Source organism: Mobula hypostoma, chromosome 9 (assembly GCF_963921235.1).
Source record: "Mobula hypostoma chromosome 9, sMobHyp1.1, whole genome shotgun sequence".
In the NCBI taxonomy this organism is placed as follows: domain Eukaryota; kingdom Metazoa; phylum Chordata; class Chondrichthyes; order Myliobatiformes; family Myliobatidae; genus Mobula; species Mobula hypostoma.
The window spans coordinates 128051954-128071190 of NC_086105.1; the positions used below are offsets into that span (position 1 = coordinate 128051954).

The window sequence follows — 19237 nt, forward strand, 5'->3', positions numbered from 1 at the left end:
TAACAATGAAAGGTTGAACATGTCCTTGAATACTCCGACTAGTTGGTTGGCACAGGTTTTCAGAGCCTTACCAGGTACTCCATCGGGACCTTCTGCCTTGCAAGGGTTCACTCTCTTTAAAGACAGCCTAACATCAGCCTGTGAAGTGGAGATCACAGGGTCATCAGGTGCAGCAGGGATCTTCACAGCTGTAGTTGTGTTCTCCTTTTCAAAGTGTGCATAGAAGGCGTTGAGTTCATCTGGTAGTGAAGCATCGGTGCCATTCATGCTATTAGGTTTCGCTTTGTAGGAAGTAATGTCTTGCAGACCCTGTTAGAGTTGGCATGCACCCGATGTCGCCTCCAACCTCATTCGAAATTGTCTCTTCGCCTTTGAAATACCCTTCCGCAAATCATACCTGGTTTTCTGATAAAGGCCTGGGTCACCAGACTTGAATGCCACAGATCTGGCCTTCAGCAGATGACTCACCTCCTGGTTCATCCATGGCTTTTGGTTTGGGAATGTACAGGTAAGTCTTTGTGGACACACACTCATCCACACAGGTTTTAATGAAGTCAGTAACAACTGCAACATACTCATCCAGGTTCAAAAATGAATCCCTGAATACAGTCCACCAATTCAAAGCAGTCCTATAGGCACTCCTGTGCTTCCCTTGTCCATATCTTCTTGGTCCTCACTGCTGGTGCTGCAGTCTTCAGTCTCTGCCTATACTCAGGGAGTAGAAGTACAGTTAAGTGATTAGACTTCCCAAAGTGAGCGCGTGGAATAGCACGGTAGGCATTCTTGATGGTGGTGTAGCGAGTTCCCCAGGAGGCGCTCATGGAGTGAGGTTGTTTCTGGCTTTGCTCCATTACCGTTACTTTTTTTTTAACCTATGATCTCCCTTACTTAATTTATTTTTACCTACACTAGAAGATTTGTTCTATACTATTGATTTTTCCTTGAATTGTAACTGCGAAATTTGAAGAAATGAGCAAGGAAATAAGTACAAGATCTAAAGGGCGAGATCCTAAAAACGAGAAGGATTCTGACTGGAACAGGGAAAAAAAAGGTGAATCCAAGCAAACTGAACAATCTTATGATATTCTGTTGAATCTTTTAAATGTAAAATTTGAAGAACAACATCAAAGTTTAACTGAAAAATTTGAACAACGTCAAAGTTTTAAAGAAGATTTAAAGTCAGTTATGGACTCTGAAATCTCTTGATTGTGAAGTTAAGTAATATCAAAGTAAAATTACTGAATTAGACATTAAAGCTCGGAAGAGAGATTTGAAAATTTAGAATTTGAAGCAAAAATTATCTTCAACGACTAAACAACTGGGACATTTTTATCCGAGATTATTGATCTTGAAAACTGATCTAGAAGACAGGACTTGCGTATAATTGGTCTCCCCGAGGATGTCGAGGAAGGAGACCCTTCAAAATTCTTCTCTCAACTTTTAAAGGATGTGTTTAGCTCTGTATTCCCCGACAATCCTCCATTGCTTGACCGTGTTCACTATACATTGCGTCCCAAATTATCCTCCGAATTTAAACCGAGGCCAGTGATCCTCCGTTTCCATTATGTTCACGTTAATGAGCATCTCATTCGAATTGCCCGTCGGCAAGGTATGATTAAATTTCAGCAATATCATTTCCGTTTAGTGGAGGACTACAGTCCAGAAGTGATGAAGGCGCAGCTGGCTTTTAAAGCTCTGATGTCGGAATGCTACCAAAAACGTCTCAGACTAGCCCTATTGTATCCTGCCCTTTTAAGAATTTCTCCTTCGGAGGGGCCACGTCGTGTCTTCCATTCCACAAGTGTGGCTCGAAGTTTTTTGGATGAGCACTATTCAACTGCTATGGATACTTCGCTTTAATTATGACTAGTTCTTGCAGCATCAGCTCTGTTTTTATGTGCTTTTCCTTTAAAGCCTATAATCATCGTATGAAGAAGGTCTTTTATAAGTTCAAGATTTTCGTTTTCGGTTAGTAATGTAGGCATTTTTCACATCTCAATCAAAGTGTTTTTTCCTGTTGATGATTTCACTTTTCTGTACTTTGTTAATTCCTAATTATTTGATTTCTGACATTGTCACTAACGATTTGATGGTATATTTCTACTGTATGGAGGAATATCTTGTTTATTTTTTGCTTCGTATAATTAAGATGACGGTCTGTTTTCCTTCTTTTATAGTATTTTTTGTGCTTTTCACTACACCATCTTCTCAGGTTCCTTCTCCCCATAATTCCTTTCTTTTTTTTTTGAAGTGCCATTTTCAATTATTCATGTTTGTAATTGATTAATAACATGCATCGGCGCTTACTTTTTTTCATTCATTTTAGAAATCACAACATGAAGATTATTATAGTACAGTGTTTAATTTTTTGGATTTCGGGGGGGGTTCTCTTTTTAAGATATATCTTTGGAATTGCCTTCTGGAGAAATGGGGGTAGATTTAGTATTAGTTCTTAGTTCTTTTTCTAGCCCTTTCTGGCTTAGTTTCGGGACTTTAGGGGTGGAGGGTGGGGGAGTCTTTACTTTTTTTATTAATCTTTTCTATTGGGCTGATTCAGTACTACAAAGATATCTGCAGTGTCGTGATTTCCGGTTCCGCTCTGAATATTTATTCCTCTTCCCATTTCATGAGTTTACATTATGGTTAACTCTTTATATACCAAAGGGTTGACATTAAATTATGGCTCAGATTATTAATTTTGTCTCTTGGAATACAAATATTTTAAACCATCCAATAAAAGGGAAAAAGATTTTTAAATTATTCCAAAGACTGAATGCTGACATTATTTTTGCACAAGAAACTCATGTGAGGAAAGAGGGTAATCAATGTTTCTTTAGGTTTTGGAAGGAAAACAAGTACCACTCAAACTCCCAGGCCAAAGTGAAAGGAGTTTCAATTTTTATAGATTCCTCAATTACAATTACTCATCAAGACATTGTTTCAGATGCGAGTGGTAGATTTTTGTTAATTACTGGGTTACTTTTTAATAAAAAAGTTGCTATGGTTAATGTTTATGCTCCAAATGTGGATTATCCCGAATTTTTTAAGCATTTATTCACTTCTTTTCCTAATTTAAATGAGTATATGTTGATAATGGGTGGTGATTTTAATTGTTGTTTAAATCCCCTTGCTGTTTAAATTCTCCTTAAATCCATATCTAGTCAGGCTTTACTGAATAAGTCGGCTACTCTTATTAACTCTTTTATGATTGACTCTGGAATTTCAGAAATTTGGAGATTTCTGCACCCTAAGGATAAAGAGTTTTCATTCTTCTCACATATTTATCATTCTTATTCTCGAATTGACTACTTTTTTATTGACTCTCGTTTAATTCCATCTGTAATTGACTGCAATTATGACATTATCGCCACTTCTGATCATGCTCCAATGAAACTTTTTATCAAGTTAATGGATACTTCTACTATTAGACAATGGCGATTTAATTCTAATTTGCTTCAAGACCCGGATTTTGTTAAGTTTATGAAGAAACAGACTGATCTCTTCTTTTCAACTAATATTATGGAAGAAATCTCCAACGGGATAGTATGGGACACTTTTAAAGCTTATATCTGCAGACAGATTATTTCTTATTTTGTTGGTTTGAAAAAAACGTATTAAGAATGAATCACTTTTGTTGATTGATAAAATTAAAGAAATTGATAAGAAATATTCTATTGCTCCTAGTAAGGAGCTTTATAAACAGACAGTCGAACTTCAAACGGAACACAGCTTATTATTAACATCCCCGATTGAATATCAATTAATGAAAACTAGAATTGAATTTTATATACATAGTGACAAATCAGGTAAATTGTTAGCTAATCAATTGGAAACTTCGGTTAAACGTCAAATTATCAAGATTCGCAAACAGGATGACACCTTGATAGTTAATCATGATGAGGTAAACAAATCTTTTGAAGAATTTTATACCTCCTTATACCACTCTGATTTTCCTTCATGATCCCAACACCATGCATGACTTTTTAAGGAAATTGAATTTTTCGAAATTATCCCCCGAAGAATGTTTAGCATTAGAAGCCACTATTACAGATGAAGAAATAACAGCTGTTATTTCCTCAATGAATTCTGGCAGAGCACCTGGTTCAGATGGTTTTACAGTGGAATTTTAAAAGTTTTTTTCTTCTATTCTTTCTCCTTGGTTGTCCAGAGTTTTTAAAGAAGCAATCAGATTAGGCAAATTACCACAATCATTCTATGGAGCTTCTATTTCTTTAATTCTTAAAAAGAATAAAGATCCTACAGATTGTGCATCATACAGACCGATATCTCTCTTGAATGTAGATTCAATATTTTTTTCTAAAATATTAGCAACTAGGTTAGAGAAGGTATTACCTCAAATTGTCTCTGTGGACCAAACTGGATTTATTAAAAATCATTATTCATCTTTTAATATTAGGAGGTTAATGAATATTGTTTATACTCCTTCACTTAATATTCTGGAATGTGTTATTTCATTAGATGCTGAGAAAGCTTTTGATAGAGTTGAATGGCTATATTTATTTAGTGTGCTTGAGAAATTTAATTTTAGTCCGAGATTTATATCTTGGATTAAATTGATATATCATACCCCTGTAGCTTCGGTTTGTACTAATAATCAAAGATCTCCCTTTTTTCATTTATCTCGGGGTACTAGGCAGAGATGCCCTCTTAGTCCATTATTATTTGATATTGCCCTTGAACCTTTAGCAATTGCTATCCGGGATTCACTTAACATTTTTGGTATTACCCGTGGAAATGAAATACATAAGTTATCATTATATGCAAATGATTTGTTATTTTACATTTCTAATCCTGGGAAATCCATTCCCGCTATTTTATCTTTGTTGGCTCAGTTTAGTAATTTTTCTGGTTATGAATTGAACCTTAAGAAGAGCGAACTATTTCCGCTAAATATGCAGATTCCTATTTATGGAAGTTTACCATTTAAATTGGTTACCGACTTTTTTACATATTTAGGGATTAAAATTACAAAAAAGTATAAGGACTTATTTAAGGCTAATTTTTTTACCTTTAATTGATCAGATTAAACTTTTGTGTACTAGATAGTCACCAATGTCTCTGTCATTGATCAGTCGGATCAATGCTATCAAGATGATTATTTTGCCTAAATTTTTATATTTATTCCAAGCGGTGCCAATTTTTATTCCGAAATCCTTTTTTGATAATGTTGATTCCAAAATTTCTTCATATATATGGTAGAATAAAAATCCTAGGTTAGGTAAGAGACATTTACAGAAATCTAAAAAGGAGGGGGGTTTGGCTTTGCTGAATTTTAGATTTTACTATTGGGCAATTAATGTTCAATATTTAAAATGTCGGTTATGGGACTTGGACGTAACTTCAAGTCCACATTGGGTAAATCTTGAATGTCATTCTTTACAGAAGTTTTCATTGGGTTCTATTTTAGGGACTTCACTTCCCTTTACTCTTTCTAAATTGTGTAAACAAATGGATAACCCAATAGTAAAGCATACTTTACATATATGGTTTCAATTTCAAAAATTTTTTGGGTTGAATCAATTTATTTTAGCAAGTCCTATTATTATCTAATTTCTTCTTTCAACCCTCTATTATGGATCAAGCCTATTTCGCTTGGAAAACTAAAGGTATAGTACGATTTTGTGATCTATCTTTGGATAATTGTTTCATGTCCTTTGAACAATTATCTAATAAATATAACTTGCCTAGATCTCATTTTTTTTAGATATTTACAAATTAGAAACTTTTTAAATACTGTTTCTCCTACCTTTCAGAATTTATATTCAATGGATATTTTGGAAAAAATTTTAGATTTAAATCCCTTTCAGAAAGGTGTAATAGCAATTATTTATAATATAATTATGAAAATACATCCAGGCGTATCTACCAAAGTTAAGACTGACTGGGAAAGGGAACTTAAGATTACTTTACCAATTGAAATATGGGGAAAAAATTCTTCAATTAGTTAACTCATCTTCTATATGTGCTAAACAGGCATTGATACAGTTTAATGTAGTGCACAGGACTCATATGTCTAAGGATAAATTAGCTCGTTATTATTCTCATGTAAATCCTGTATGCGATAGATGTCACTTTGAGATAGCTTCTTTAACTCATATGTTTTGGTCATGTCCTTTTTTGAAAAAATATTGGAAAGATATTTTTGATATTATTTCAACTGTTCTGAATATTGATTTACAACCTCACCCTATTACTGCAATCTTTGGGTTACCAATGATAGAATCAAGTCATTTAACCTCTTCAACTCGTCAGGTGTTTGCATTTCTTACATTAATGGCTAGAAGATCCATTTTGCTGAATTGGAAAGAGATTAATCCTCCCACCACATTTCATTGGTTCTCTCAAACTATGTTGTGTTTAAACTTAGAAAAAATTAGAAGTGTTATTTATGATCCCTCTATTAAATTCACAAAGACTTGGAGGCCATGTATTCAACATTTCCATATGATGTAATTTGACCTTTTCCAATATTATTCTATTCCTTTTTAATATATGTTGAGAGGAGCGGGGTCAACGACACTAATGGTTCCTTTTTTTTGATGTTACATAACAGCCCATGTCTTTTTTTTTCTTAGTTAATTAACACTGTTTAGGCTAGTTTTTCTTTTGGGGTATATTTGTATATTTTTTTCCTTTTTCATGATTTTTTTTTCTTTTTTTTTGTATATTATATCCTGTATGATTGGGAGGTTTAATACCTTTATGTCAACTGGGTTTATATTTAACTATGTTAATTATAACAATGTAATCCCAATAACTGTGTTTCAATACTATGGTATGTTTATCATTATGAAATCAATAAAAAAATTGAAAAAGAAAGATGGTGATGTAACAATGGTTCACTGTGTTGATTCCTCTAGTATGGCAAGTGATCTGTTGATGGTAGTTGCTTAGTGATTTTTTCAGACTGACCTGGTTGAAATCTCCCAAAAAGATGGTGAAGGTGTTAGGGTGCACCATGTTAAACTAAAATAGTTCCATACTTTCAGACATTAAGCCCAGAGCAATATCTGTTATAATTAGAAGTTATAGAGTCATGCAGCATGGAAACAATTTATTTATCTTAGTGTCCATTCTAGCTATTGAGTACCTCATACTAATCCTATTTCTAGCTCTCAGTTTATAGTCTATCAATTGCTTATCTACAATTTGTTCCCAGGAAATGAATGGGTTTGCATTTTACAGACATCCATAAGTTCAATTTATCTGTAAATTTTAAAATACTCAAAAGTCACTCAGTATGGTAACCACACCTCCACAGTGTGTAGTGAATGGTATCAAAATCACTTAAGATTGATAAGAAAAAAAATTACTAGAAGTGAAAAGAAACAGGAAATTTGTTCTGCCGGTTGTAGGAACAAACACATGAACTTGCATCAGACTTTGAATTTAATATTTTGGGAGAGTAGGTGAGTCCATAGGATGAGTGATCTTAACCTGGGAACGGGCTGTAAATACTTTTTAAATATTGTGAGAGTGCTTATCTTCAATATCCTCTCAGGCAATGGGAGTAATAGATTTCAACCACCTCTGGGTGAAAAAAAAACTTCCTCAAACCCCTCTCTCCTGCTCTTGATCTGTAGTCTACTGTATGCCTTTTGAATTTGATAAGGAGCAAAGTTTCTCACTGTCCACCCTACCTAGGTCCTCACATAGTTTTCAGTACGTCAATCTGGTCACCACTCAGCCTTCTCTGCTCTGTAGATAACTAATCCAGTCTAACTGGTCTCCCCTCTTGCTGAACCATTCTATCCCTAGCAAAATCCTGGCCTATCTTGTTTGTGTCTTCTCCTGTACAATCACATTCTCCCAAAAGCTTTGTGACCAGAACAGTGTGCAATATCCTGCTGTGGCCTAACTTCTGTTTGATGGAGTGTGACCCCCAACCTTGTTTCTCCTATATTCTGAGCTTCAACTACCGGAAACAAGTATTCCATACACCTTTCTATTTGTCAGCAAGCACTCTATCAACCTTTGCTAACGCTGGTTGTAATTTACAGAATAATGCAGCGGTTGTAGCTGAGTCACTGACGGCATTTGAGAATGTAAATGAGCACTTGAATCACTTAGACATAGAGGGCAATGGACCAAATGTTGGGAGATCGGTTTAATATGGAAAGGTGCCCATTGGTTTGCATGGATGAGTTAGGCCAAATGGCTGTTTCCATCTTGTGCTGGGCTTCTCACAAGGCACATTAAACTAAAGAAGATAAACACAAGACTTTCTCTGTCAGATATCCAAAATGTGTGCATGATTGGGAATGGAAAACTTAGTGCCTGAAACTGAGGACCTCAGCTGTGCAATCCAGTGCTCCTAGTCGGACACACCACTGCTTGTATCTCTTCCTCCAGTATGATGGCACTGAATTGTGAGTCCATGGGGAAAGCCAGGACCTGATCAGAGTATGGGCTTGGGGGAGGGAGTAAATTCAGAATTATTTTCTGTGTTGAAGTGCAAGCATCACTAATTCATGAGTCTGAAGGAAAGGATTCTGCAGTCAGTGAAGCATCCCTCTTTGGTTTACTGACACTTCACCAGATTCATCAGGAACACTGGGGGATGTCAAGAGATTTTTCTGAGGGGCGTAAAGTTGCGTCATTTCCAGGAACAGCATAAACTTTTGTTCCTTGAACAGTGCTGCTTTGATGGGAGTGAGGTTTATATTGTTCAATGGACTATTTTGAACAAAATAACAGTTTTAAAATTTAAGATATAAGTTTTGAATATATATTCACTAGATGTGAATACCCCTACTAGTGGCCTGTATTTATAATGTTCTCTTAAAGCCCTGGAACTGAGTGACTTTGTAACCATTTCAGAGGGTCTTTAAGAGTTCCCCACATCACTGTAAGTCTGGGGTCACTTATAGACAGGACTTGATGAGACCGACATATTGGTGAGAACCTGGTTGATTTCCACAACAATCTGGTGGCTTTACAGTGCCAGTTGCTGATGCTGGTTCTTTAAGTTCCAGGTTTATTCATGATTTCAAATTGAGTGCAGAGAGGAGGAGGGACATTAATTGTAGTCATTGTAATGTATTATTTTAGAATAATAGAAGTGTTTCCAGGTTAATCTAACCAATCAACCAAACATCAAAGTGAAAGCCAACTCACAAACTCAGAGATAGCAAAGATTATTTCAATTAATTTAGTCAAAAACATTCAAATTTGGCAATGAGAAGTATTACTGCAGTAACATTTGTAAGCTTGCTTTGCCTTCAGCTTGTAAGTATTGTGGAGTGTAGCACCAGATACAAAAGGTGAATCACTGTTGGAGTCATGTGTTCAATCATCCACCAATTGGACAAAATAACTTAAAATTCAAGTTTAATTGTCAATCAACCATACATGAATACTCACAAATACAGCCAAATGAAACAGCATTACCCCGGGGTCAATGTGCAAACTACAGTACCAAGTGACACACAGACCAAGGCACATATAACTCATATTAGATAGCAAGCACATAAGATATTGATAAAATAGTCACACAAAAAAAATAGTCCAAGACCCTAGGTCTATAAATGTTGCAGCAGCCTGTAGTTGAACACAATACAGAGTGTCTTCTGCCAGGCGAACACTGGGGTACAACATTGACTCCAGCTTGGACATGGTGCCACACTGGTGGAGCACACCGACTCCAACACCCCTCTCCTGGGCAGCTGTAAACAGGCAACGTCACAGCTTGAGACCTAGTCCTCGCCACGGCTGAGGCCACGCAGCTCCACCACCGTTTGTCTGTGTTGACCGCCAATAAATCAGTGAACTGGGCTTGCAGCATTCCTCATTGACAATATGCAACAGGGTCTTGTGATCACAAAAAAGGTGACTAAGATGATCACTTGCTGTTAAACCGCACGCCACCTTCATACACTGACTCCTCTGATGCAGGGAGCAGATCCTTCCATCTCTCAGCCACAGGCATCTCGCTGATGGGGTAGACATGCAGTACTTTAAGTTCTTAACATCCTGCAGGGTCTTAGAATGGTAAAAAAAAAACTTTTTAAAAAGACAATAACAGCTTTGTTAAGCCCCGTAGAAGCCGCTGTGTTTGAGGATGTCGGAACTTAAAACATTCCCAAGCTTAAAGTTGGTTTTACATTTCAACTTTTTAAATATTTGTGGCAGCAGTTCGCTAATGATGCTCACAATAGATATATTTTAGTGAAATATGGCACCTGAAAAAACATCATAGAATAACAAATGGAATATTTCAATATATCCTTGACATTCAGAGTAGAGCAGGCTCCTTCGAGAATGGAAGAACAAGAGAAGCCTGCTGCTGGCTGTAGCATTAACTAGTTTATACCATGTGGGAATATGCAAAGTAGCTGCCTAGCAACACTTCTCCTCAGATGTTTCCTTGAGGCATCATCATATTTAAGATCAAAACTTCCTTTATCAACAAAGAGATGTTAGTGGCATTATTTAGTTCTATAAGTTTTGAGTAGTCTGTTCAAAACGTCACTTAGTTTCTTTCCGTCTGCCATACAGAAATGCATTTCTTCTCAGCTTTATTCCAAAGCTGTTCCTTCCAAAATGTGGTACAGTGGTGATCAATTTAACTACAGACATGGTGTAGTTACTTTCTATTTATGAATGGATAGGTCATTTTCATATTTGTAGTTTTTCCCACTCCTAGGTTAAAGATGGCCATGCTTTCTCCTCCTCAGTATAAGCCTCCCTTAGCCATTCCATTAGATCTGGAGATTTGCAGTGGGTGAGAGAAGGGAAAGTAATGCTTTGAAATGAGAGATGTCATAGTTAGGGGAAATTCCCCGCTGGAGGTTGGAACAGATGGTAATGGTGACCATGTTCACTATGTTGGATATTCTTTTAGCAATTTCAGCTAGGAAAACTGCTATCTGTAAATGTTTATGATAATTTATATGTTGCATTTTATTGTATCCACTTTTTCCTTTTTGGAATTTTGTTTAGGTTGGAGCATATAGAGCAACTGGTGCAAGACAATTAAGGAGCAGCCTTGCCTTCATTTCACACAGTAGCAATGTGTGTTAAATCACTAATGCATGAATTACAATGTCAGAATTTGCACTTTCCTTTGGACATTCACATATGTTAAAGCTGATTGTCATACTTGACTATTCCATTGTTCTCTTGCTTATCTTCTCATATAACACTCAACCTGAGCTCGTACAAAACTCATCCACCTCCTTCCCAATTTTAGCAAATCCTGTTTCTTTATCATCTGGGTTAACAGACCTAAAAATGCCTCTTGGTCCAAAAACACCTTGCTTTTAAAATTCTTATTTTTGATTTAAAACCTCTCCGGGATATTAAATCATCTGATCTCCATTCCTGCAATGCTCCATTATCTCAGTGCTCCTCCAATTTTAGCTTCTTGCACATACTAATTACCTTTGCTCAGCATCCGGCAGCATTGGCTTTAGGTATCTGGCCCTTAATCTCTGTAAAACCTCTCAGCCTCTCTACTTATAAGCCAGTGTAGCTGTCCTTGAAATTAATTCTTTGACCAAGCTTTTGCTTGCAGAGTATAGTATCACTTTACATGTCAAATAATGTTTTATAAAATGTCATATGAAATGTTGCTCCATTAAAAGAGACAATGTAATTGAAAGCTGTATCATTTAGCTTTGTTTGGAATTATTCCTGGTTTTAGAGCCATTGCATGACTAACAACTACTTTTTTAAATTTGGAAACAACGTATCGCTAATATTTATTTCCCTTTCTTTTTAATGTTTCTTAGCTGAAAAGGCAAATGACGACTTCTTTGCTAAGCGCCAACATTTTGCAGAACTTGCAGCAAAAGGGACCTTGCCCCTGCACCCAGTGCAGATGCCAATGGACCATGATGACCCAGTGCATGGCTCGGACACCTTCAATGCCAAGCTACCCGGGCAGAGGAACAAAATCACCAAGATGCACACGCATCCATTGGTCTTCGATTCTGACTACAAAACCTGGGACACAAACGACACTACCATCCGCCGGCAGGCCTATGCCAACAAGAGACCCTGCACAGTGGGTCCGCTGGCTGAGAAAGCCAGCCCTCAGGCACAGCATTACCTGGGGCAGCAGCCGTACTTTGTAACCAACAGCAAAACAGAAGTGACCGTGTGATGATCGGCACCTTTTTTATTTAAAGAAAATGAATAAAGAAACCTGTTGTTCAAGAATTACCTATCCCAGAATTCGAAGAGATTTGAAATGTGCTCTAGTTGTCATCCAATGCGATTGGGCTAAGGTATCTGAAATATGAGCAATACACACTGAAGGGTTAATAACAAAGGACTTTCTGTTGAAAAACATAAGTTGTGAATTTTCTTAAACAAAATGACCAGTTCATATTGCAATAGCACATTTCAGTTTTCTGTTGGAGGCTATTGGGACGTGTGAATGTTTAAGACAATTGGGAGCATGCTTTCTGTAGTTTTCTAACTTCCTCTATGTACTTGGAAAAGGAAGGGTGGATACAGCATACCCTGTCTTAAACAGAGATTTTTGATCAGCTTGCTGACTCTTAGCTGCCTTCAGTCTCATTGGGAAGACTGGGTAATGTAGGTTGTGCCTTTACTCTAGATAATGGAGCCGCTCACATTGGTCATGGTTGGCAACCCACTCGCGCCGTCTAATCTCTACTAATAATAGTGCTGCATTCTGTACTTTGTTCAAGAGAATGGTTTAGTAGGCCATTAAGATCAAATAATATCACTCGGTTGCATTCTATATTTATGAAGTAGAACTCTTGAATATTTCCTCTCAATTAATTGGTGTCATGGCCTCTCTCAGAAGGTCCTGAGGTTAGCAGCTGAAAAAAATGAGCGATAGAAAATAAAGATGCACTTCATTCTATCCTATTTCAGAAAGGAATCACAAATTGTGTTCTACTACTCCTATCATCGTTGTTTTTATATCAAGGGTACAATTTTTAATAAGTGAATGTGCATTTGGATTTGGTAAACAACAAATGATTATCTCCAGTGCTGGGGGCAACTTGTTTTCACCTGAATTTTGTGTATGATGGATGGGTTCAACAGGATGTCCTACAGTATCTGCTTCCTGGATGCTTTAATTTCTTCTGTTTGGATCAGAAAATGGGGCCCTGACAGCATTAGGCAGAGTTCTAAAATCTGCACCCCATCGAGTTAACTTATTACATATATACTGTACTCGAAATGAAAGTTTTATTCCCGTTCTTCATGAAACATGTAGTTTCCTGTTTTATGGGCTGCATAATGAGTTATATTCATAAACCCTGTAGAATGATTTGTAGCCCAAAGGCTAAAGGAAGAGACCTTTAATTCATTTCTCAATAGTTTACTCCATCCATATATGCTAATACCATTCATCTTATGGATTTAAACACTTCAGTGAGCCACCGACTTATTGTAAGTGGATCTTTGGTCTAGCCTTGCGTTCTGCCGTCTCTCGAGGCTGCCTCAAATGGAACATAAGCTCTGCAGCACAGTTTTGGAGGATTGGAGGTAAGGATAGATATTTATACTGTCTGCTGGCACTGGACTGCTGAAGTGCAAACAATGTTTCGTTGCCCAGATTCAATAGACATCACTGTGATTGGTGCAAAGCTGCACCAAAAATAAATGAGCAGAAACATGTAAAAAGCCACTGAAGCAGCTTTCAAACCAAGTCCCAGCACTGGAGTGGGACGAACGGCCTATTGTGTCTCTCTCATTCCAAATTCACACTTAGTTAGCAGGTCATTTTGGCACAAATGCCAAGTGGATAACTTCCCAAATCCATAGTTGGCATACTCTGATTCACTTGTGGGTGAGGACTTCATTTAGCTAGTTACTGCAGGGGCAAAGTAGTAGACCGTGGCTTGCAGGCATGTCCTGGCTGGAGTTTGAGGTAGAGCTGGGGCGGAGGGGCAGGGCAGAGGAAGGGATACTCCATGAAAAAGGACCAGCATCAGAATGGAAGATTTATGGAATTCAGAGCCATATTTACATCCCTTTAGTCCCATAAAAACCTTATAGAAAATAAACGTCTTATAGTGAGACCTTAGAAGAATGTTTGCAGGCTGTTATCTAGCCTTGTTGGTACCTGGAATAACAGGCATGGAGTCACTCAACTAGAACCAGGCCCATGTTATAAACTTAAATCATCTTTTTGTGGGTCTGGACACAACTGCTGTCTGCTTATTTAAGGGTCTGGTTGAAAGTTGATTCTCAAGAACCCTTCTTTGTTGGACCACTGGCAATGCTAATTCATAGCTGGTCATGCCAAGATGAGTTTTGATCTAAAAGGGTGAATGGCGAGCAGGGCTGAGGAAAGCAAGGAAATGGGAGGGAATTTGACAGATGGCCATCAATCCATAGGACTTCCTTACTATAGGAGTGATATTTAAAGTATGCATAAGGATAGGGAGGCCTAAGTTTCCCTGAAGAATACAGCATGTAATAAACTGAATACATTGCATGACTACCTTTTCCTCCCTGCATTACTGCTTTTACTGTTCGCTCACCTGTTCTGTGACTACAACTTTCCATTGTAGCAGTCTTACATTTCAATAACTGAGCAAGCCAGCAGTCCTTAATTGTGGCACTTTAAGTCCTCAAAGCACCAAATAGAGTATTCCTATGTTTTTGTGTGAACGTCATTCACTGATACAATGGTCTTTCTCTCTTTACAGCCTGTGGCAGCATTTCTAAAGAAAATTCTTCCCAATATTTTGCTCAATGTTTAACCTTCACTCAGCATCATAGCATCCAGCGACTTGGGCATTATGACACTTGCTGTGTGGTTGTTGGCTACATTGTTCCTACCTTGCAAATGTGCCTGCATTTCAAAAGATCTTCATTAGTTGTAAAGTGTTTTGGAATGACTTCAAGGGGAGATCTTCCTCTCCCACACTTCTGTGTACCTTGTTTTCTTGTTTGCCTTTTTCTCCTGCTTCTGAGTTCAGTTTGCATTCAAACCATTATTTGTTTTAGGATTCACCTAATGTCATGCTCACATAACTGTAGAATTTGAGGATCATTAGTGATATAGGGATTTTGATTTCACAACCGTAACATTATTTAACATGCCTATTAAGCATTCTCTCTGCTTAATGGTAGTATTTTCAAGGCAACTTAGCAACAATTTTTGGACCCAATATTGCAGCAATATTAAATGGTGTTTATACCTTCGTAATACCAGAAGCATCTGGCATTGGTACTTGTGCTGTCCAAGTTGTGGGAGCTTTTCAATGGCCTTCTTCTGATGTTTTTGCAGAGAGCTCATCACAAATAATGCGAGGAGTGTCAGCCAGAGAGCCCAGAGTAAAAGGAGACACCAATTCTAATTGAGATGATTTTTAATTTTTCTTGAGCAAATTGCTCAAAGCTTATAGTTGTTTGAGTCTCTTCTCCTCAATGTTGCACCCAGTTTTCCTGCATCATAGTCCAGATCACCCTCACTTCTGTGTATTCATGGACAGTAGTTGGAATAAATGCTACATGACAGTGAGTGTTGGCTGGGGAAAAAAACATTGTTTGCTTGTTATGCTCACTACAAGTGCTCAAGTTTGCTGAAGGCAGAATGTTTACCTCACAGAAGTGGCAGGCTCAGACTGAAGGATGCAAAAAGAAGTAAATGTTAAAAATGTTCATGTTTTAATTCCACAGAGGATTAATTTGGTTTAGTGTATAAGAATTTAAACAGTGTACATAGATCAAAACGCAGATTATAGCCACATTTTAAATATGTCCTTGCCCAGCAATTGATATTATTCGTGTACCACTGACCCTGCCGCATTCCTGCTTTATGCTGAGTATATGTCTACTGTGGAATTAATGTTGTGGTATTGCTGCACATTTTATATAATAGTCGATGTAACAGAATTTTTCTGAATGCTTTTTCCTGTTATGTGCATAAAATATTAAGGAAACTTTGCTGTGCATTTGTGCATCTTTTATTTTTCCTGAGCAAAAACTCCAAAGTTGTACTTCTCTCTCTCACTAGAGAGTCCTACAATCCATGGATTCAGAATGCTCTCCATCTATGATGCTCTGGCCAAGAGGAGAAAATGAATTCATAGGAAAATTTTAGTGCAGTTCACTCCATGATGCAGGCCAATGGCATATTAATCTGCCTGTTGAATATTCTGACACATTTAAACTATAATTTTACAGCCAATTACAGTTAATGCTTGATTGCCTTAAAGAATCTTTTGGCTTATTAAGAGCCAATAAGTGTGTTTTATACCCACACTGAGATGTGTACGAGAGGACACCAGGGTGCAAATAGAGCCCTGGCTACCTGCACATCCATAAGACCATAAGACATAGGAGTAGAATTAGGCCATTCAACCCATTGAGTCTGTTCTATCCACAGTCCATCCACTCTATCACATGAGGAAAAAGGACAAATGTGAACACATTCACTCATAACATCATGGACGGGTTTAGGTTCCCCATCAAAAGCAACCAAATTTAAGATCCTGCACACGTACTGTGCTATCAACAAACGTTTCAGATGGTGGGATTAACAAAATTAACCGTGTTCCGCAAAACAGAGCGAGAGGTAGCAAAGTGGAGGATGTCTATCAAAACATCAAAGGGAGAAGAACCCTTGTGTTCAATTCAGTTCAAGAGCTGGGTCATTCAGAAATCCCACTTAATGATAATGGTCATGATTATGCCCTACTGTGGATGCAGCAATGCCTGAGTATAATGCACAGACTTACTGAATTACAGGAGGACAGTGAGAAATTGGAATGTTTCAGTGAATAGATAATTCCTAAGTGTAGGGCTCCCCACTGTGGGGATCCGTAAGCAAAGACTACTGTTCTAAATGATGAGAATGGGGCATGGGTGAGGCTGGAATCAGCCTTGATGATGGTATTTGCAGACCCTAGCTGGATTACTACAGTAAATGAATGAAACCTAAAAGACCTATGGATGTCTCTGGAATCGTATTACATTATCACACAATGAATCATTGTCTTCAGAAGAGAATTTGGTAGGGAAAGAAGTAAGGAGAAGTAAAAAGTTATTATTTTGTGCCCCACACAATAACATCAGTCAGATCCAGGTTTGCTTTCCTAGTTTGAAATGGATGTTGGCATAATATGACAATGCCGTAATAAGTGTTGTTATTTAAGTCCTTCCCTTGTTATTGCTTGCTTATCTGTCCCCGGACACTAACTCTGAGATCATATCACTACAGTAACTGATTCTTGATTTGAAAAAAACATTACACAGGATTCAATGATTTCAGCTAAGGAGTCTAAAATTAGATTTTTTTTCTTTTTACAAGAGCAACTTTAGACCTAACATTACTTTGAGTGACAGTATCCCCACTATTTTAAAGCCAATATATCAATTCAATAGAGTACCCAAGAGCTTATTGGTAACTGTTGATTGCAGTACCAAGCACCAATATCAAAACTAAGAAGAGTAGTTTGGATTTCATGTCAGTTTGTGCCCTTTTCATTTAGCACCAGCTCAAAAGCTTAAAAAAAATTGAGAAAAGTAAATATTTTATTAAATATTGTGCAACTAAAATCAAGTTTACAATAGCAAATGCAAGATCTTGATCTATAGAAATCAGGAAGAAAAGGCAGGCCAAGATGGAAGAAGCAGTATGATTCCCTAACAATTGGTTTCTTGTCTTTGCTTTGTATCTATACTGAGCTGTGCAGAGTAAATTATGAGAAAATAAACTGCTTTATATTAAGATTATGGAGTCATACAACATAGAAAAAGGTCATTTGGCCCTTCATGTCCATGTCAATTTTCGATCTACACTAATCCGAGTTACTAGCACTTTATTTGCATTATTTTCAAACTTCAGATTAAGCTCTGCCTAATAATATAAAACCATGAGATACAGGAGCAGAATTAGGCCATTTGGCCCATTGAGTCTGCTCTACCATTTCATCCCCTTCAGCCTCTGCTTTCTACTTGTAGCTTTTCATGCCCTGACTAATCAAAAATCTATCAACCTCTGCCTTAAAAATATCCAATGACTCCAAAGCCACCTGTGGCAACGAATTGCACAGATTCACCACTCTCTGGCTAAAGAAATGCCTCTTCACCTCCATTCTAAATGGATGTCCTTCTACTCTGAGACTGTGTCCTCTGGTCTTAGTCTGAGGTAGGTCTCAACTTTTTATCAGGACAATGAGATATATCACATTAAGGGAGTGGACTAGTGCTTGGGATCTTAATCCCTGCATCCCTAACAGTCAGATATTGGGAATTCATTGTTTCCTTATCATTATCTATGTCTGCACAGTTTCTGTTGTGCAATCTCTCAAGAAAAACAGTGACTTTTTTGACAAATGCTATTCTGAGCTTAACGATGAAAAATCATAAATAATTAGCAACTGTACGTGATCACAGGCCAGTTTATAATCATTATAATATAGTGTAAAGCTTTTAGGCCTTTTATTTTACTTTGGTGCTACATTTTTGCCATTAGCGGATCTTTATCAAGCAGATCTTTAATCCTTTAGTCCCCATGAGTGAGTGAGTGCTGATTCTATTTCAAGGTTTCCAATTTACAATATAGCTGGCCAATATTTTGATCAGTGTCACCTTGATGCCCTTCATCAGGTGAACGAATCTGAAGGATTTATTTACAACAGTAACTAATATCTAATGACATGCAGTTTGGAAATAATTTAAGTGTATATGCATAATTATTTTGCTATGTGTATTGTCTTGCTGTGAACTGCTATTAATGAGCTTGTAAAAATAACATAATTTACGATGTCATCTATAGTCTTGGTTGAAATATTTCTGGTTACGTTATGTTTATATTAAATGTTGAAATAATGTTTGTAAAGAAACCTTACAATGTATTGGACTAAAAATTTCTTACTTGGCAATAAAACTTATACAACTACTTGAAAGGTTTGTTAGAATTTTTTTTTGTTCATTGCTGAAGGGTTAGGAAATGATTCTCCATCTGTAATTATCTTCAGGGTGTGAGATATGGTGGATGCTCAATTGATTGGAAGGTACGTAATTCTGAGAAGTTTGGGTTTATTGGAAGACTAAGGGATCAGGGCTAAGGGATAGTGGTGGGTCAGAGGGCAGAATCAATGCCAGTAAGAAATGTATGCCATTGTAGGTGGCGGGGGGGGGGGTCTACGGTCTTACTGGGGTTCCAGAGCAGCAAAATGATATTAAATCTTTATTGTTTTGGGAGTGATCAATGATGGTTGCTCCTCAGATCAAAAGGAGGATGAGGTCTTGATATGCATCTGATATGGAATCG

General features: G+C 37.3%; 1 protein-coding gene across 1 annotated transcript in view; it reads left to right on the top strand.

Annotated features, from left to right (window-relative positions):
- Positions 1 to 18850, top strand: part of shisa9a (shisa family member 9a) — a 390837-nt gene extending 371987 nt beyond the window's left edge. The window contains exon 4 of the mRNA XM_063059100.1: positions 11754 to 18850. Within this exon, the coding sequence (XP_062915170.1) occupies positions 11754 to 12127 (374 nt within the window). The 3' untranslated portion in view covers positions 12128 to 18850. The remainder of the gene's footprint in view (positions 1 to 11753) is intronic.
- The last annotated feature ends 387 nt before the right edge of the window (positions 18851 to 19237 follow it).